The following is a 16,884-nucleotide window of genomic DNA, read 5'->3' on the forward strand; positions in this document are numbered from 1 at the left end:
GTTGGAATTTGATTTGTGAATATGTTATGGTCATATTTCACTTCTTTTGACTTCATATTGCACCCAATTGACTCCTAGATTTCTCGAATCATCATTCCATTGCCCATCCCATCTTTGGATTACTAGCAATTTGGCCCCTAGACTTACACCTTCTATTTTGGTCTTTTTTCGCTATTTTCTACCAAAATGCAACGTGAATCAAAATATAAGTATAATGAATGCATTTTTCTCTCAAATAATCAATGCATTTTGCTCTCAAATAATCACACGAGTGCAATAATTAGGAGGGAAAAAATATTATATTTTACACTCTAATCAAGATGCCTAGAGGTGCATTGGTGGTTTGCACCGAGAATGTAGAGTATGACATTTAGATCATGAATAGAGATGTGATTAAATGTTGAAACCATTTATCTGTGACGACCCTGATTAGGTGGAGTGTGATAGTGACGCTTATATCACTTCTGTTAAGTACAGATCCATTATTCACTTACGTTGGGAGAAGTGAGGTACAGATAGAGGATCATCTCATGGACTTTGAGCTCTCGTTTAGCCCCCGTTTTTTCAAATTAAAATGGAAAGAATAGTGTTTTTTTTTAAAAAAAAAAATTAGTGGTTCAAAAAGAAGAAAAAGTTTTTGATTTATGTGTAATATTATTTTATGAAAGATTCTATGGTTGAAAATAGGAGAGAGAAAAATGAAATAGAATTTAATTGGGCCAGATAGGGGCTGAATGTATAGTTATTTACGAGTTAGAAGACATGAATTTAGTAATCAATCTAGTAAGCACGATGAGCAATTAAAAGAGATGTGTATTCTCGAGGTATGAGCGACATGTGATGTGATAGGATAAGTGTGGTGAGATATTTTCATAAGGTCATTTTTACATTTGTTGTGTATGTATTGGCCGTTTGATTGATTAACTTGGTTTTAATTTGTTGTTTCTGTGTGAACATGTTTTGAAAAGATTTGTGTTATTCGACGTTATATCTTCATTAAATGTTTATTTGTTCTTGATCGATTACTATGATTACTCGCTTCTACTTAGTTGTTTCTTGACTTTCGAGTCCAAAAGTACGAGATAAGGTCTGTGATCGCAATTTTATTGGTTATCTTGATTATCCACCTATTAACTTTGTGGTTTGATTGCTTGTAGGTTGATTGGATATCGAGGTAGAAATTTGTTGGATTTTGATACCAGTAAATCCCAAGCAATGGTGTAAAAGTTATAAATATATTTTCACAGGACTCGACCAATGGTGAATTGATTACATACAAAATCTAAAGGATTGACCCGAAAAAAACGTGGACCATTGAAAGGAGTTTAAGGAATTGATGTTTGCCATGGTCCATATATCTATTGGACGGCCCTTTAAGTCTTAGCACACTTGTCCCTTATTTGGCTCAAATTGATAACCTAATATTAGACTAAATATAGCCTCCGTCCTTTGCATTATAACGTGTGTGATTTGTGGAAAATTAGAGAGCAAAGGTTGCTGAAAAAGAAGAGGGCAAATGACTGCCTGCTTTGTGCCAAAAACCATGTGTCTACCTTTGATTTTTTGGCCTTCTATCGTGTTCCTTGTAGATGAGTTTGATAGGCAGGTTAGAATAATTTGAATTGGTTGTTTTGTAGAAAAAGGTAATGTAAAATTAAGCCCGAAAATATCGTTTTCGAAAATCTTGGAGCGAGTTTCAACAACAAATTATATATAATTATTGAATTTTGCACTCTTTAAAAGTTTAAACTTAGATGAGATGTTTAACCAATGCTAGAATTTTGAATACAATAAATAAATAACTTGACTATTAAATTTTACAAGAATATCAAGTAAAATTAATCGTTCTAGTATTCTAATATCATTTATCATTATAATGTGAACTAACAAATGGATACTAGGATCATAAGATAGACACAAGATCTTGATAAGATTTGTTTGCTTTCAAATCATATATATGTTTTTTTTTTTTAAAGAAAATTCAAATCCAATGTATTTTCCTTATTTTTCTTAAAAACATTGCCTAGTTTGTTTTCATTTTTGCCTTTATTTAATCATTAATATTATATAATTTTTCAAAATCACCCGAATACATGGTAAACTCTACATACAACCTCTGCATGTGAGAGTTGACATATTTTGAAGGGTAGTGTCTGCAGAGGTCAAAGTCCCAAGGAATTGACGAAATTGAGATGTGGCTCACAAACAGTGCCTATCTGTGAATTTTGTCCAACAGATATAATGATGGAGACACATTTTGTCTATAATATATTTTCTTAATTAGTGTAAATAAAATTATTTCTAAAAATTGTGATTTTGCAATATTGGTCTTCAATTCATTTCCAATTTTGAAAGAGATATAGTTGAACATAATAAAATTAGTTCTCAAATTTAAAATCCAAGTCTCGTTATATTATCAGCGAGTGTCATAAAAACAAACATCAAGAAATAAAATCTAGGGTCTGGAAAATTGGATATGTGAAGACAATGTACTGATTTGACTAAAACTTGGACAATTTTATTACGAGCGACTAATCCTGTAACTATAAAGAAATATTATGACTAAAGATACTTTTTTAAATGTTGTAAATTAACTTGCTATTCGGCCGATAGGTTGAATACCAATAGTGCAATTTCATGTTATGCAATTAAAATTTGATTTTTGTCGTCAATTTTAAATGACTCCTCTCATCGTAACTTTTTCATCCTACCTTTGTTTGAACAACATCGAGAAGAAAATCAACCAACTTCAAAAACTCGAAGCACGATTTATATAATTACTTTGTATTAAACCTATATGAATTTGAGTATTTCATCTTTAAAATGTAGTAATAAAATTCTTAAAGCAGAATTATATGAATAAAAAAAAATCCCAAATATTACTGTGTTTTGTCCACAAGTATTTCAAGAAATTAATTTTTACCTCCCTTGCCTAAAAAAAAAATAAAAAATAAAAAATAAAATTGTGCATCTTAAGGCATCAATCCAAAAGGGCTTCAAAAATGTCATCATTTTGATTTGTTAATTTTCTGAAAACTCCTTCATTATTGTACTTTGCACGGTTGTATTTTTTTAGTACCAAAAGACAAACCCACGATCGTAAAAAATAGTGAAACCATGGGCGTGCAAGAATTTCATTCCAATTATTTCCCATAGTATTGGTTTTAGTTTTGCATTACTTATTTTACAATTTTTTTTCTTTTACTTGTATCTCAATATCAATAGAGCGTCGAAAAAAACATGTCTCTTCAAGTTCATTTTGTTGTCAAATGCTTGACGCATATACAATTTTTCATTATGTTATGGTGATACTTGAAATCGGAATATTTGTCTATTCAATTATCACATTCAAAAATAAGAAAAATTGAAGCCGAAGTTCATTAATCTTTCGTGCTCTAGAACTCGTTGAACAAAAAATGTTCAATTTTGTAAACCTCACAATGTTCTTGATTTTTGGTTTATAGGATACCTCTTTCCTCAGTACGCAACAATATCGAGAAACAGATGATGAAGATCCGTCACGACTTACAATAGTCCAAATCATATATATATTATTTGTCATAGTTGATATAGTCATAACTACGACAAACTGAAACCCGAATTATGAGGCTGGTGCACAAGATTTAATGGGGTTGGGTCGGAAGTGAGTGTTGCTAGTTAAGAAGACAAATTACGTACAAAAATGAAGCCCGTGAACGTTGCATGTGACCATAAAGAGCTGTTATAATCAGTGCAATTGACAACTTATAGACCCACTCACGTGTCTTTTAGGCTTCCACTTGAAATTATTAATGAAAATAACATTTAACTGTATTAGTATTTAATTATTTACTAGTCATTCCACATAATTAATTATATAAAGGTGCACGTACAGAAATACGGAAGAACAGAAAGAAATTATAAAAATTCTACTGATAGCAAAAAAAAAAAAAAAAATTTATTAATAATTAAACCTTAGATTTCTTTTTTGGGCCTTTCTTGCATGATAATTATTATAATAAACCAAAATAATTACTAAACACAATATGTTCATCTACCTTACCGCTCATGTTCATAGTGGCACGATACATAAAGGTCTAAGCCTTATAGACTCGACAAACATTTACTAGAATGTCGACATGCATGGACCTTTTTTATTTTGACTTTTTAAGTGTATCGAAAAGAAATTGTTGGACTCAATGACCGGCTTGGCTCGTGCCTAGGGGTTATGTCAAGGCTGGCCACTTTACTAAACGCGTTGGTCTGGTCCAACTTGATGGAAAAGTGCGGACCGATTGTATCACAATTTAGACGTTAATTTTTTTATAAATAGCGAGTGACGAGACTTTTGCAGTAGAATTGGCTAGTCGGGACTAAGACACTTGCACGCTAGCAATGTGCAAATTGTGTGGACAAATGTGAGAGTCCAAATAGCTAAATACAGAGTTTCATATGGCAAGATTAGACCAGTTAGTTTAATAATTTCTAACCAAAATTCACAAAAACAAAAGTAATTAATAAAACATAATTAATATAGAATAAATCATAAGAATCCATATCCTTGGTATTATCTTATAATATTTGTTCATGTCTTGCACAATTTCACTACCATCCTTGCTATATAAAACTCCACACCCTCTCTGTTGCCCAACTTCATAAAATCCACCACCACCACCCTCCACCGCCGGCGCCGCCACTCTCTCTAAAATGGGTGGTTTTAGCTTCAAAAACTTCACATTCTTTCTTATTGTTGTTGTTCTTGTTTGGTGGTCGAATTTTGAAACTTCCAATGCAAGAAGAGTTGGCAAGCATTGGAGGCATAGACGAAGTGATTTCACTTCTCTTTCAAAGAAGAAAGGGAAGAATCACGGCGGCAACCACCACCATCGTGGTGGCAAGTCAAAACAGAAAACTCATCCACCATCACCACCACTATCACCGCCACAGACTCCACCAACAGAGCCGCCGAAGAAAGGTGGAGACATTGCAGCTCCAGCATCTTCCATTGTCTTCAACGTGTTAGATTTTGGAGCCAAGGGAGATGGATGCACAGATGACACTAAGGTAATTAATTAATCTAAATGAAAATAATTGCTTTTCATATCTTGAAATAGTTAATTAATTAGAGTCCAACTTTTCCCTAGTATTCTTCTTCTTGTACAATTCCGATTGACAATGTACTCACAGAAGGGGGATCAACGATTTTTTTATTCAGCGTGAGCCCCCTCTCATATGTCTAATTGTCAATCGGTGTTGTTAACCCCGATTATACACATAGCACAACTGTTTTTCCTATGGTGCCCTGCATTTCAAGTTTCACTAGAAAATTTCAGAATTGAGCCATAAGTTGAAGGGCATTTATTCCAATTATTGTTTACTCTTTTTAGCAATTTCCACAAAGTCGACTTGACGAACGACCTCATTAAAAAGTTTTGAGATGGTCAAATTCGTACTCGACACATTGACATTTTTATGAACTAACGGGCTACTTGTCCCAGGTCGTACAAGGTTTTAAACCAAGTGCAAAGAAACAAGAAAATTCATGTGCGTTTAGTGAATTATATTGGACAATGTACGTTTATTCGGTATAATGTCTAAGTTTAGTTAATTTGAGTTTGCTAAACGGACCTGATCTCCTGTCTACAATGAGCATGATAAATTTTGGCCATCGTCGATGTGGCAAACGTCACATTGACAGGTCAAGCCAATTTTATTTTATTTTTAATCATTGACAAATCAAGAAAATAAATAGTTCAACTTGTCGATGTGACTATATCGTATCGACGGATGAGCAACATAATTCCTGTCCGCTTTTGCTAAATTTGTATTGTGAAGGCAAAAGGTATGTAACCGTGACATATTACCAGCTGTAGTACATTCGGAGAGGGGAAAAAATACTTTTTAAATATTGTAAAAGTTTCGATTCCGTGGGGAAGAGTTGCATTATTGTGGGGACAAATAAAACTGCCAAAGGAATGGACAACAAAATCAAGGAGGGCCCACTAAAATGATTTTTATTAATTATGACAGTTTATTCTTAAATTCAACAATAATTGCAAACTGCTCAGCACAAGCTAACAGCTGTTTAATGCTAAAAGAATCATGCTAAAGAACCCGGGGTAAAATCCCGGGTTCTACTTCAGGGTCGAGGTGAGCCGAGGTGGCAATCACCTCGGCCCTTGATCATTTTCATGTGGGGGGCCCCACACACACATCCAGGGCCCGAGATTTGGCCACCTCGACTTTGGATCGGAGCCGGGATTTTATCCCAAGCTCTGCAGTTTTATTCAAAAACTTAAGTATACTCCCACTCGAGAAAATTCAGATTCGGTTACACTTCTTAGATTGTCTTAATATTTTTATTATAATTTTGTGTGCTTTGTTCATTATATAATTTCATTTTTATTCGTTATTATATTTGAATATAAAGATTAGATTAGAGCTTAATTCAAGATTCAATTTCTGCTATGGAATTCAGGCATTCCAAGCTGCGTGGGCTGCTGCTTGTAAGGTGGAGGCATCAACGGTTAACGTCCCAGCAGAATATGTGTTCTTGGTGGGACCCATTTCATTTTCTGGTCCATATTGTCAGCATGACATTGTTTTCCAGGTAGTTATAATTGCACAGATATATGTATATTTAGCCTATTAAAATCGGAGAAATTGTTCTCTTGATCACCGTAAGTATGATAAAACTGTCAATTTACTGATTTGACAGGAGAACTTTATTTACAATTGTCTCCAAATGTGAGAATATGACAAGGAGAATTTTACTTACGATTCTCTCCAAATGTGAGAACAGTAAGTAAGGTTTTCTTCTTAAGTGCGTAATATAAGACTTTCCACCGTGGGCAGAAAACAGGAGTGTAAAATCACAACCATTTCTAACATCGTACTTAAGATTTTTACTTCATTTAGTGCGTTTAAATTTAGCCATGTTTTTATGTTCTGGCCGAACATTAAAGGGTGGTACTTAATCTCGTGCAGTTAGATGGTAAGATTATTGCTCCAACAAGCTCAAAAGAATGGGGTTCGGGGCTTCTACAATGGCTCGAATTCACGAAACTTGTAGGACTTACAATCCAAGGAAGTGGCATTATAGATGGAAATGGTGCAGTTTGGTGGCAAGATTCCACTTATGATGATCCTATAGATGATGAATCAAAATTAATTGTACCCTTAAACAGCACTTCGCCACAAAATCATCCAATTCCTGTACTAATTTCTCCTCTTCTTCTCATAACCTTTTTCACATATATATACCTTACACATTATCTAATCTTGTTGTATGTTATGTAAAATTCTTGTGACAGCTAAGAGGCAACCTCGGTGGGAAAATGCCGAGAATCAAACCGACGGTAAGGACAAATTTTAACATTCATTATATGTCACATGTCGATATCATGTATTCAAGACTCGATTTAATGTACTCTTGATCGACTCAGGCATTGAGGTTCTATGGGAGTTTTAACGTTACAGTCACCGGCATTACAATTCAAAACAGTCCTCAATGTCACCTCAAGTTCGATAATTGCATTGGAGTTTTGGTGTACAATTTTAAAGTCTTGTCTCCGGGTGATAGCCCAAACACAGACGGAATTCATTTGCAAAACTCAAAAGATGTTCTTGTTCGAAGTTCTAGTCTTGCTTGTGGTAAATACCTATATTCTCTTCTTTATCCTTTCATCCATTTCGTATTCGATTGTGCATAACATAATCATACACTACAGCTATCACATCATAAGAATTGACACTTGAGACAAATTTGGGATCCATTTTTCTAAAATCTTATCCTAGGGGCCCGATATTAACCACATCCCTAAGATCAAGCCACTGAAATGTTGGGCAAATGTCACTAACGCATGTGCTCACAATCAACACACAGTTAAATCCAATGGCCTAAATTGAAAACAGAATTCTGAACTTTCAAACTCCACAAAGTAGAGACAAATTTTTTGTCCCATAATTAAATTTCTTCTATTTTGTCCCCTTAGTCAATTATTCTCAAAGTTACTTATCCATGGGAAAGTTTACTTAAAAACTTATTGACCATTGAAATGTTATGTGCAGGGGATGACTGTATATCTATACAAACTGGATGCACAAATGTGTACATACACAATATTGACTGTGGACCAGGACATGGAATCAGCATTGGAGGCCTAGGAAAAGATAACACCAAAGCTTGTGTTTCGAATATTACCATACGTGACATTATTATGCATAACACGATGAACGGTGTCCGAATAAAAACTTGGCAGGTGCATGTCTTTCGCATCTCTATAAACATGTTGAAATGACTATTTCATCTAAAACCTTGAGTTGTTCGTGCAGGGCGGATCAGGATCAGTGCAAGGAGTACTCTTTTCAAACGTCCAAGTTTCTGAAGTTCAACTACCCATCGTAATTGACCAATACTATTGCGACAAAAGGGAATGCACCAACCAAACTGCAGCCGTGGCATTATCAGGGATCAACTACGAAAATATACGAGGAACGTATACCGTAAAACCCCTTCACTTTGCTTGTAGTGACAGCATGCCGTGTACTGATATCACTCTCACAAACATAAAACTACAGCCATTGCAAGAACACTATCATATGTATGATCCATATTGTTGGCAGACTTTTGGTGAGCTCTACACTCCTACAGTTCCTCCCATAGAATGTTTACAAGTTGGAAAGCCGTCCAACAATAAGATTCAAGGAGACAGCGATGTTTGTTAAGTACAGTTGGTGCATGTTTGGTAGTAGGTAGTCGTATAAGATTGTACTGATACAATAGAGTCCAATTTAAACTCCTTACTAAACATGTCATCAAGGTATATTTTGGTGTATTTATTTGTGTGGTCGGCGTGTATGATTTAGCAGCTGACCCCTTTTCACACCATTAGCTAGTGGAAATATGAGTGATTTTTACTAGTTTTAGATTGTACAAATAATTATTATGATTATTATTCACTATGGTAACATGAAATTTGCTTGTGTGAGAGCATAAAATCTTTGCATTGTTAGTAGCCAAGTCCCATGAGTTAAGAAACGATTGTTTCTCCTGTCTTTGATTTGAAGTAGTCGATGAAATTAAGCTAGAAATTAGATAATATAACAACAAATTTTATTTTATTTTTTGGGATCGACTAAGTAAATAATGTTTCACCTGTGGACAAATAAAACACATCTATCAAATGCTTAACAAAGCAATAGGCAAGGATCCAGCTATTAGAATTCGGTCACGCTGTTTCTCTAAAGAGTCAGGATTGGCCGCACCAAACTAGATGTGAACCATATTTGCTTGAAAAATTCAGGCAGAAATTTATGCACAAGATTTGTGAATACATTTGCATTTGATTTTTTCTATTGTTGGGCATTTTGGTAAGTGATGCCCAAATCCTCTAGGCAGTAATGAAAAATCGTGGCTCAATTATCTTGATAGGCTATAAGTCCGGGATTGAAGAATATTAAATCCACACCACAATTGATAGTAGCCGAATTATATTGGGTATTTAGAGGTAATCAATCCATTGGGCTACGCGCTTAATACCCAACTTGGAAATAATTTGAAAATCAAGTGAAAGATAAGTATAATCTTTATCCTTTCCAACCATTTTATCTCGTTTTGGTTGATCTCTATCTTTCAGTTTTGATTTATCTTAATCTTGCAATTTTGATTGATCCCAATCTTGAAAGATTTTGGGAAAACCGTTTCTTTGTGAAGCCTATAAATTGGAGACCCTTCCCTTTATTTTACCACACCAAAAAGACAAAGAAAAAATCTTCTGCTTTATGCAAAAATTTTATATTCCTCTGCCTTCTTTGTAAATCTATCTTTCTGATTGAAAAAGGCTTTCAAATTGGAGATATCTTTATGGTGTGGATCAAGTTTCTGAGCCTAATCTAAAAGGGGAAAACATCGTTCTTAAATTTTGTGATTTTAGTTTTTGATTTCCTTTGCATTTGCAAATTCCTAAACTAATTGGTTTATTTGTTCAATTTGTAGGCGAATTTGCTCAACAATTGCTATCAGAGCGAGGTGGTGGTGGAAATCCGGCCAGAAATCAACAAAGAAAGACACTGGATCACGATTTTTGGAAGAGGACGCCGAATCGAAAATTGCAACTTCCGGCCAAACTGTTGACTTGCCAGCAAAACTGAGCCCACACCTAGAACCAGAAAGCAGAGGTGTTCCTCCCTGTGTGGTGCGTGACTTTGGCAGTGGCGCGTGGCGGCGATTTCAGGCAAACTTCCTTCGAACAGTTTGCTTATTTTGATCCCATGAACGCATTGATATAGTTTATTTTTTGTTTCAGGTTACACAGAAAAAGTTGGATGATTTTACCTTTGGTGGGTCGACGGTCAAAATTGTCATATATTTATTGAATTACTTTAGGCCAATTGCGGCCCTAAAGCAATAAATTCGTATATCTCGTAGTTTGCAGATTTAGGAAAGTCCGCTCTGGTAAATTGGCTGAAGCTTTACATTAACATACTAGCAGATCATCGTGTGGGTGATCATTAGGATTAGGGGTTGTCATTGCTTAACAATTATTGCTTGTTGGTATAACCTAGGATTACTTGCCATTTTTTGTTTAATTTTCTAAGTGAAATTATTTATTCGTCTTTAGATTAATTTGTTGAACGTCGTTGCGTTATTTAATCTCGTATTAATTTAGATTTATATCCAGACTCATATTCTAGTTCTTCATCTGAGAACTCGATTCTCATGAAACCCTGGGATTCTAGAATAGTGTATTATTGTGAAACTATAGGAATCTTGTTACTTTGTGTAAACTGTGTGACCTATGAATTTTACAGATCTAAATTTGTGCTCTGTACATTTTTTGTTAAAATGTCGACACTTCATTTTGAGTTTGGTGTCTTTAATGGTAAAGGAGATTTTTCAATTTTACAACAAAAGATGAAAGGGATTCTTGTTCAACAAAAAGTTTCTAAAACTATTAATAACTCTTTTCCTACAAACTTGACTACTGAAGAAAAAGAGAATTTAGATGAATTGACATATACTTCTATAATTTTACATTTGTCAGATGGGTATTAAGAAAAGTTGGTAAATTAAAATCAACTAAAGAACTTTGGAAAAAATTGAAAGAACTTTATGTATCTAAGTCAACTCCTAACAGACTTTTTCTACTTGAAAACTTTTTTAGCTTCAAAATTAATTCTTCAAAAGATTTGGATGACAATTTGGATATCTTCAATAAATTCGTGCAAGATATCACTAACTGTAATGATAAAGTATTTGAAGAATATAAGGCAATTATTTTGTTAAATGTTATCCCAGACACTTATAGAGAAGTAAAAAATGCTATTAAATACGGAAGAGATACTTTAACACTTGAAATTGTCATAGACTCATTAAGAAGTAAAGAAATGAAAATGCGAGCCGAGAGAGTCGAGAGAAAAAGTGGTGAGGTTCATATGATAAGAGTTAGGTCTCAGTCTAGGACCCATGATAACCAAAGTGGATACGCATCTCGTAGTAAAAAGAAAAGTAGAAGTTTATTTAGGTCAAAAAGTAAAACTAAAGGTAGAAAATGTTATGGGTGCAGTAAAACTAGATACTTCATTAAAGATTGTTATGTTGAAAAAAACAAACAAAAAGAAAAGGTTCTTGATAAGGCAAATGTTATTAGTTCTTCCGATTAATTTTGTGAAGTTTATGTGTTATAAGTCTGAACCTACTGAAGTAAATTTAACTGTGAAATCACATTTACATGAATGTATACTTGATTCTGGTGCATCATTTCATGTTTCATCACATAAAGATTGGTTTGAAAATATGCAAGAATCTGAAAGTAGTCATGTTATTTTGTGCAATAATCATGCATATAAAATTGCTGGCATTGGTTATATCACGTTAAAATTTGACATTGGTTATGTGCTTAAATTACATGGAGTCAGATATATTCTAGAAATGGCTAGGAATCTTATTTCAGTAGAAGCATTAGGAACTGATGGTTTTACTGGTAAAATTGGAAACGACATACTTAAAATGATTAAATGTGCTCTTGTCACATGTAAATGTACTAAAAGAAACGGTATTTATGTGACTATTGATAAAATTGTTAAAAATTCACCTCCCTCTATAAATTTGACCAACACAGATGACACACACAAGTGGCACAATAGATTAACTCACATAAGTATTAAAGGAATTAACTGCTAAATGATAGAGGTGTATTTGGAAAAGATTGTGTCTAATATACCTTTTGTGATCATTGTGTACTTGGTAAACATCATAGGTCATCTTTTTCATCTAGCATGCACAAAACTACTAAAGTTTTGAAATATATTAATACTAATTTATGGGGGCCTGCTACTAATCATACAATGAGTGGTAATAGATATTTTATATCCATAATTGATGATTATTCTCGTAAGGTGTGGGTTTATCTACTAAAAGATAAAACTGAAACATTTAAAATTTTCAAACTATGGAAATTGCAAGTTGAAACTTAAACTAGCAAAAAGATAAAATATCTAAGAACTGATAATGACCTAGAATTCTGTAATAATGATTTTGATATTTGTATGAAAAATGTGGAATTACAATACATAAAACTATTCCTTATATACCTCAACAAAACGGGGTGGCTAAACGTATGAATCGTACTTTACTTGACAAAGTTAGATGTATGATGTTGAGTTCTGAAATTCCTAAATCTTTTTGGGGTGAAGCTGTTATGATTGCGTGTTATCTGATTAATTTGACACCTTCTATTGCATTAAATGGTCATACTCCACATGAAAAATAGTATGGTAAATGTGTTGACTATACTGTGTTAAAAACTTTTGGCTGGGTTGCTTTCTCTCGTCAAAATAAGGGAAAACTAGAATCTAAAGTTAGGAAATGTGTTTTCTTAGGATACCCTGAATGAGTTAAAGGATATAGGCTTTGGGATAGAAGTCAAACTAGAGTTAAGATCATCATAAGTCATAATGCTACATTTAATGAATCTGAAATGTCGTATCTAAAATTAGAAAGTTATACCTTGAGAGAAAAACAGCAAAAAAAAACACTAGCGATGAATCTCAAATAGATTTAAGACTCTTAAGTGTTCAAATCCCCACCACCTCAATTGAGTTAGAGCATCAAAATTCTGAACCAAAAGATAATCAAAGTGATAATATTGAGAGAGATGAAGTTATAGAGGAATATCAAGGAGAGTAAAACCCTTTGTTTGATCACCAATTAGCTAGAGATAGAGTTAGAAGAATACATAGAGTGCCTCAAAGGTTAGAGTCTGATTTTGAACTTGCTTATGCTAGTTATGAAGAACTAGTTGATAGGAAACCAAACACATATGAAGAAGCCTTGAGGAGTGAACAATCTGAAGATTGGGTGAAAGCGATGAAAGAAGAGATAAATTCCCTCGATAAGAATCAAACATGGAAATTAGTCCCAAGACCTAAAGACAAGTCTATTATTGGGCGTAAATGGATTTTTTAGAATTAAGGAAGGAATTACCCAAGGAGAACGTTTAAGGTTTAAGGCTAAACTTGTGGCCAAATGTTACACACAAAAGGAAAGGGTAGATTATAATGAAATCTTTTCTCCAATTGTTAAGTATACCACAATTAGGACTATGCTTGCATTAGTTGCGCATTTCAATTGGGAACTAGAACAACTTGATGTTAAAACTACTTTTTTGCATGGAGAACTTGATGAAAATATTTTTATGAATCAACCTAAAGGTTTTGAAAATAAACAAAAATATGATCATGTGTGTTTTCTTAAACGCTCTTTGTATGGTTTAAAACAATCTCCTAGACAATGGTACAAACGTTTTGATTCGTTTGTTAAAATAGTTGATTTTAAAAGGAGTGAATTTGATCATTGTTTATACTATCAAAGTAATGCAAACAATAATAACTGTGTATTTTGTTGCTATACGTGGACAATATGCTTTTGATTCGTCCTAACTTGAAGTTGTTAAATGATGTAAAAATTACTTTGAATAATAAATTTGATATAAAAGACCTAGATAATGCTAAAAGGATCTTAGGCATGAAAATTCAAAGAGATAGGTCGAATTCAATTTTATTTTTGCATCAGGCTCAATATATCATGAAAAATTTTGGCATGAATGAATGTAAACCTGTTACATTGTCTTTAGCTAATCATTTTATATCATCTAAAGAACAATCACATGCTAATGAAGAAGATGAGGAATATATGAAAAGAATTTCATACACAAATGTCATTAGTTCTGTGATGTTTTTAATGGTGTGTACTAGACCTGACTTAGTCTTCACTATTAGTACACTTAGTAGGTATATGTCCAACCCTAGTTCCAAACATTGGGAAGCTTTGAAATGGCTGTTTAGATATTTGAAAGGAATATGCAATACTAGCTTAATATATAAGTTTAGTACTAAAAGAATAAAATTGAAAGGTTTTACTGATACTAATTATGCTGGTAATAGATATAATAGGAAATTTACATCTTCCTATATGTTTACTTTGTGTAGTTCACGTGTTAGTTGGAAATCACAACTTCGACATGTTGTTGCATTATCCACTACTGAATCTGAATACATTGTTGCTACTAAAGCCTTTAAAGAATCTTTGTGGTTTAAAGGTGTATTAAATGAACTTGGATTTTTAAGGATAATGTGATAATATATTCTGATAGTCAATCTGCTATTCGCCTATGCAAAAATCCTGTCAATCGTGGATTTACTAAATATATATATGTTAGATTGCATTTCATTAGAGATATGGTTTCTCAAGAATTCGTAAAACTTGAGAAAGTCCTTTCAGAATATAATCCTGCAAATATGGAAACTAAGGCGCTCCCATTGGTAAAGTTTAGAAGCTGCCTTGATCTTCTAAACATCGGTACACACTTGTAAGTCTCTTTCCTTAAGCTATCTTATCTGACTTGCAGGTTAATTTGACATCAATGTGGAGATTGTTGGGCATTTTGGTAAGTAATGCCCAAATCCCCTAGGCAGTGATCAAAAATTGTGTTCATAGGCTATAAGTACGGGATTGAAGATTATTAAATCCACACCACAATTGCTAGTAGTCCAATTATGTTGGGTATTTAGAGGTAATCAGCCTATTGGGTTATGTGCTCAATACTCAATTTGGAGATAATTTGAAAATCACGCGAAAGATAGATAAGCATAATCTTTATCCTTTCCAACCATTTTGTCTTGTTTTGATTGATCTTTATATTTCAGTTTTGATTTAACTTAATCTTGCAGTTTTGATTGAACCCAATCTTGCAAGATTTTGGGAAAACCATTTTTTTGTGAAACCTATAAATTGGAGACCCTTCCCTTTATTTTACCGCACCAAAAAGACAAAGAAAAAGTATTCTGCTCTGTGAAAAAACCGAATCCTCCTCTATCTTCTTTGTGAATTTGTCTTTATGACTTAAAATGGCCTTCAAATTGGAAATACTTTTGTGGTATGGATCAAGTTTCTGAACCTAATCTAAAAGGGAAAAACATCGTTCTTCAATTTTGTGATTTTGGTTCTTGATTTCCTTTCTTTAGCATTTGCAAATTCCTAAACAGGTTGGTTTATTTGTTCAATTTGTAGGTGGATTTGCTCAACACCTTTATTTTATTGTATTTTAAGTTACTTTCTGTAATTCACAATAAAACCATGAGATGCAACATTGAGTGCGCAGCCATATGGAATACAATAAAAAAGGCTGGGTCATCGATGTGGCAAGCTGACCCAGCCAGAGCTTATGATTAAAGGATCAACACGAGAGGCATGGTTTGTTTGTAGATTTGGAAATATAGTTCCAGCCTAACTGGAATTGTCATCCAAAGTCATGGATGAAATTGTTCATATGACCCACCAATATTTTAGACCGATTTGGTCCAATCCACCATTTTTATTTATTTGGACGATTTAAAATAAATAAAAATTGAAAGAAAAAGATAAATGTTTTCATTGATAATGTTTCTTTTTTCTTTTCTGAAAAAATCCATTTAGAGATGAATAAGAGTTTTTTTAGGCACCTTATCCATTTTAAATTGGGGAATTTGGATTTTTCCCTAGCTTAGTATATTGTTCATTGATATGCTTGCAAATTTTACTATTTTGCAGTTTTGTAAAATAATAATAAGTTAGTAGTTATTATGAATTCTGCCAAACGTATGCATCTCCCGATTGATTATAATTTGAAATTTACCAAATGAACTGAGTTAATATTACCTATTTAACCACACTTACTAATTAATAATGGACAATAAGAAAAACTTACAAATTTATTTAATCAACAGAAGGAATAACATAATGTGGAGAGAGAGAGAGAGAGAGAGAGAGAGAGAGAGAAGTGTGTCAAAGTGAATTATATTGCTTTAGTCGTTCTTTAATAAATCAACCTAGTTGGATCGATCCTCATAAATAGTCCTATTGTTTAATCAAACCTGAAATGCCTCGTATGTTATATTAGACCAATCAGAACCAGTGAACTAGTGAAAACTGAACTAAGTCAATTTAGTTCTAATCCATTTTTTTAACTCATTGGATCGCCCCTAGGTTAATGGACTTAGGTTAGGGATGACAAAAAAACCTAATTGACGTAAACCCGGTGGGTCTCAATTCGTACGTGGTGTGTATTCCTTACCCCTTTAGGTTGGCAGTTGGGATTGGTGAAAGGTTTTTTAGTAGGTGCCCCACCTTGTCTCGTTTAATCCTATCTACCGTAAAAGAGAGTGTGGAGTTTTACTATTCATTTTTGGGCCATTTTCGCACTAGGTTGGTTTCAAACCTGTTCCTCCATTGTAGATAAACTGGTTCTCACTATTACTTTCATAAATTCTCTCCTTTTCATCCACACATTCAATTCCCTATGGTACAATATATTGGGAAATGTAACAAAGATATTTGCATTCCTATTCTACCCTTAACTACAACAG

At 33.5% G+C, this 16,884-nt stretch overlaps 1 protein-coding gene across 1 annotated transcript; it reads left to right on the forward strand.

The window, feature by feature from the left end:
* Positions 1-4,568: 4,568 nt before the first annotated feature.
* Positions 4,569-8,956, forward strand: LOC111396173 (polygalacturonase At1g48100-like). Its single transcript, XM_023022509.1, has 7 exons — positions 4,569-5,043; positions 6,458-6,589; positions 6,967-7,194; positions 7,293-7,337; positions 7,425-7,632; positions 8,050-8,240; positions 8,314-8,956. The coding sequence occupies exons 1-7, from the start codon at positions 4,687-4,689 to the stop codon at positions 8,704-8,706; spliced, it is 1,554 nt and encodes a 517-aa protein (XP_022878277.1). The 5' UTR covers positions 4,569-4,686; the 3' UTR covers positions 8,707-8,956.
* Positions 8,957-16,884: the final 7,928 nt, after the last annotated feature.

The sequence above is a fragment of the Olea europaea genome, chromosome 6 (assembly GCF_002742605.1).
Source record: "Olea europaea var. sylvestris chromosome 6, O_europaea_v1, whole genome shotgun sequence".
NCBI classification, from domain to species: domain Eukaryota; kingdom Viridiplantae; phylum Streptophyta; class Magnoliopsida; order Lamiales; family Oleaceae; genus Olea; species Olea europaea.

Bases quoted from the DNA above. Each gene is read 5' to 3' on its own strand.
- LOC111396173 (XM_023022509.1), top strand. From the start codon at position 4,687: ATGGGTGGTTTTAGCTTCAAAAACTTCACATTCTTTCTTATTGTTGTT. The intron at 7,633-8,049 runs GTAAATACCTAT...TGTTATGTGCAG, and splicing joins AAGTTCTAGTCTTGCTTGTG to GGGATGACTGTATATCTATA. The intron at 8,241-8,313 runs GTGCATGTCTTT...TTGTTCGTGCAG, and splicing joins TCCGAATAAAAACTTGGCAG to GGCGGATCAGGATCAGTGCA.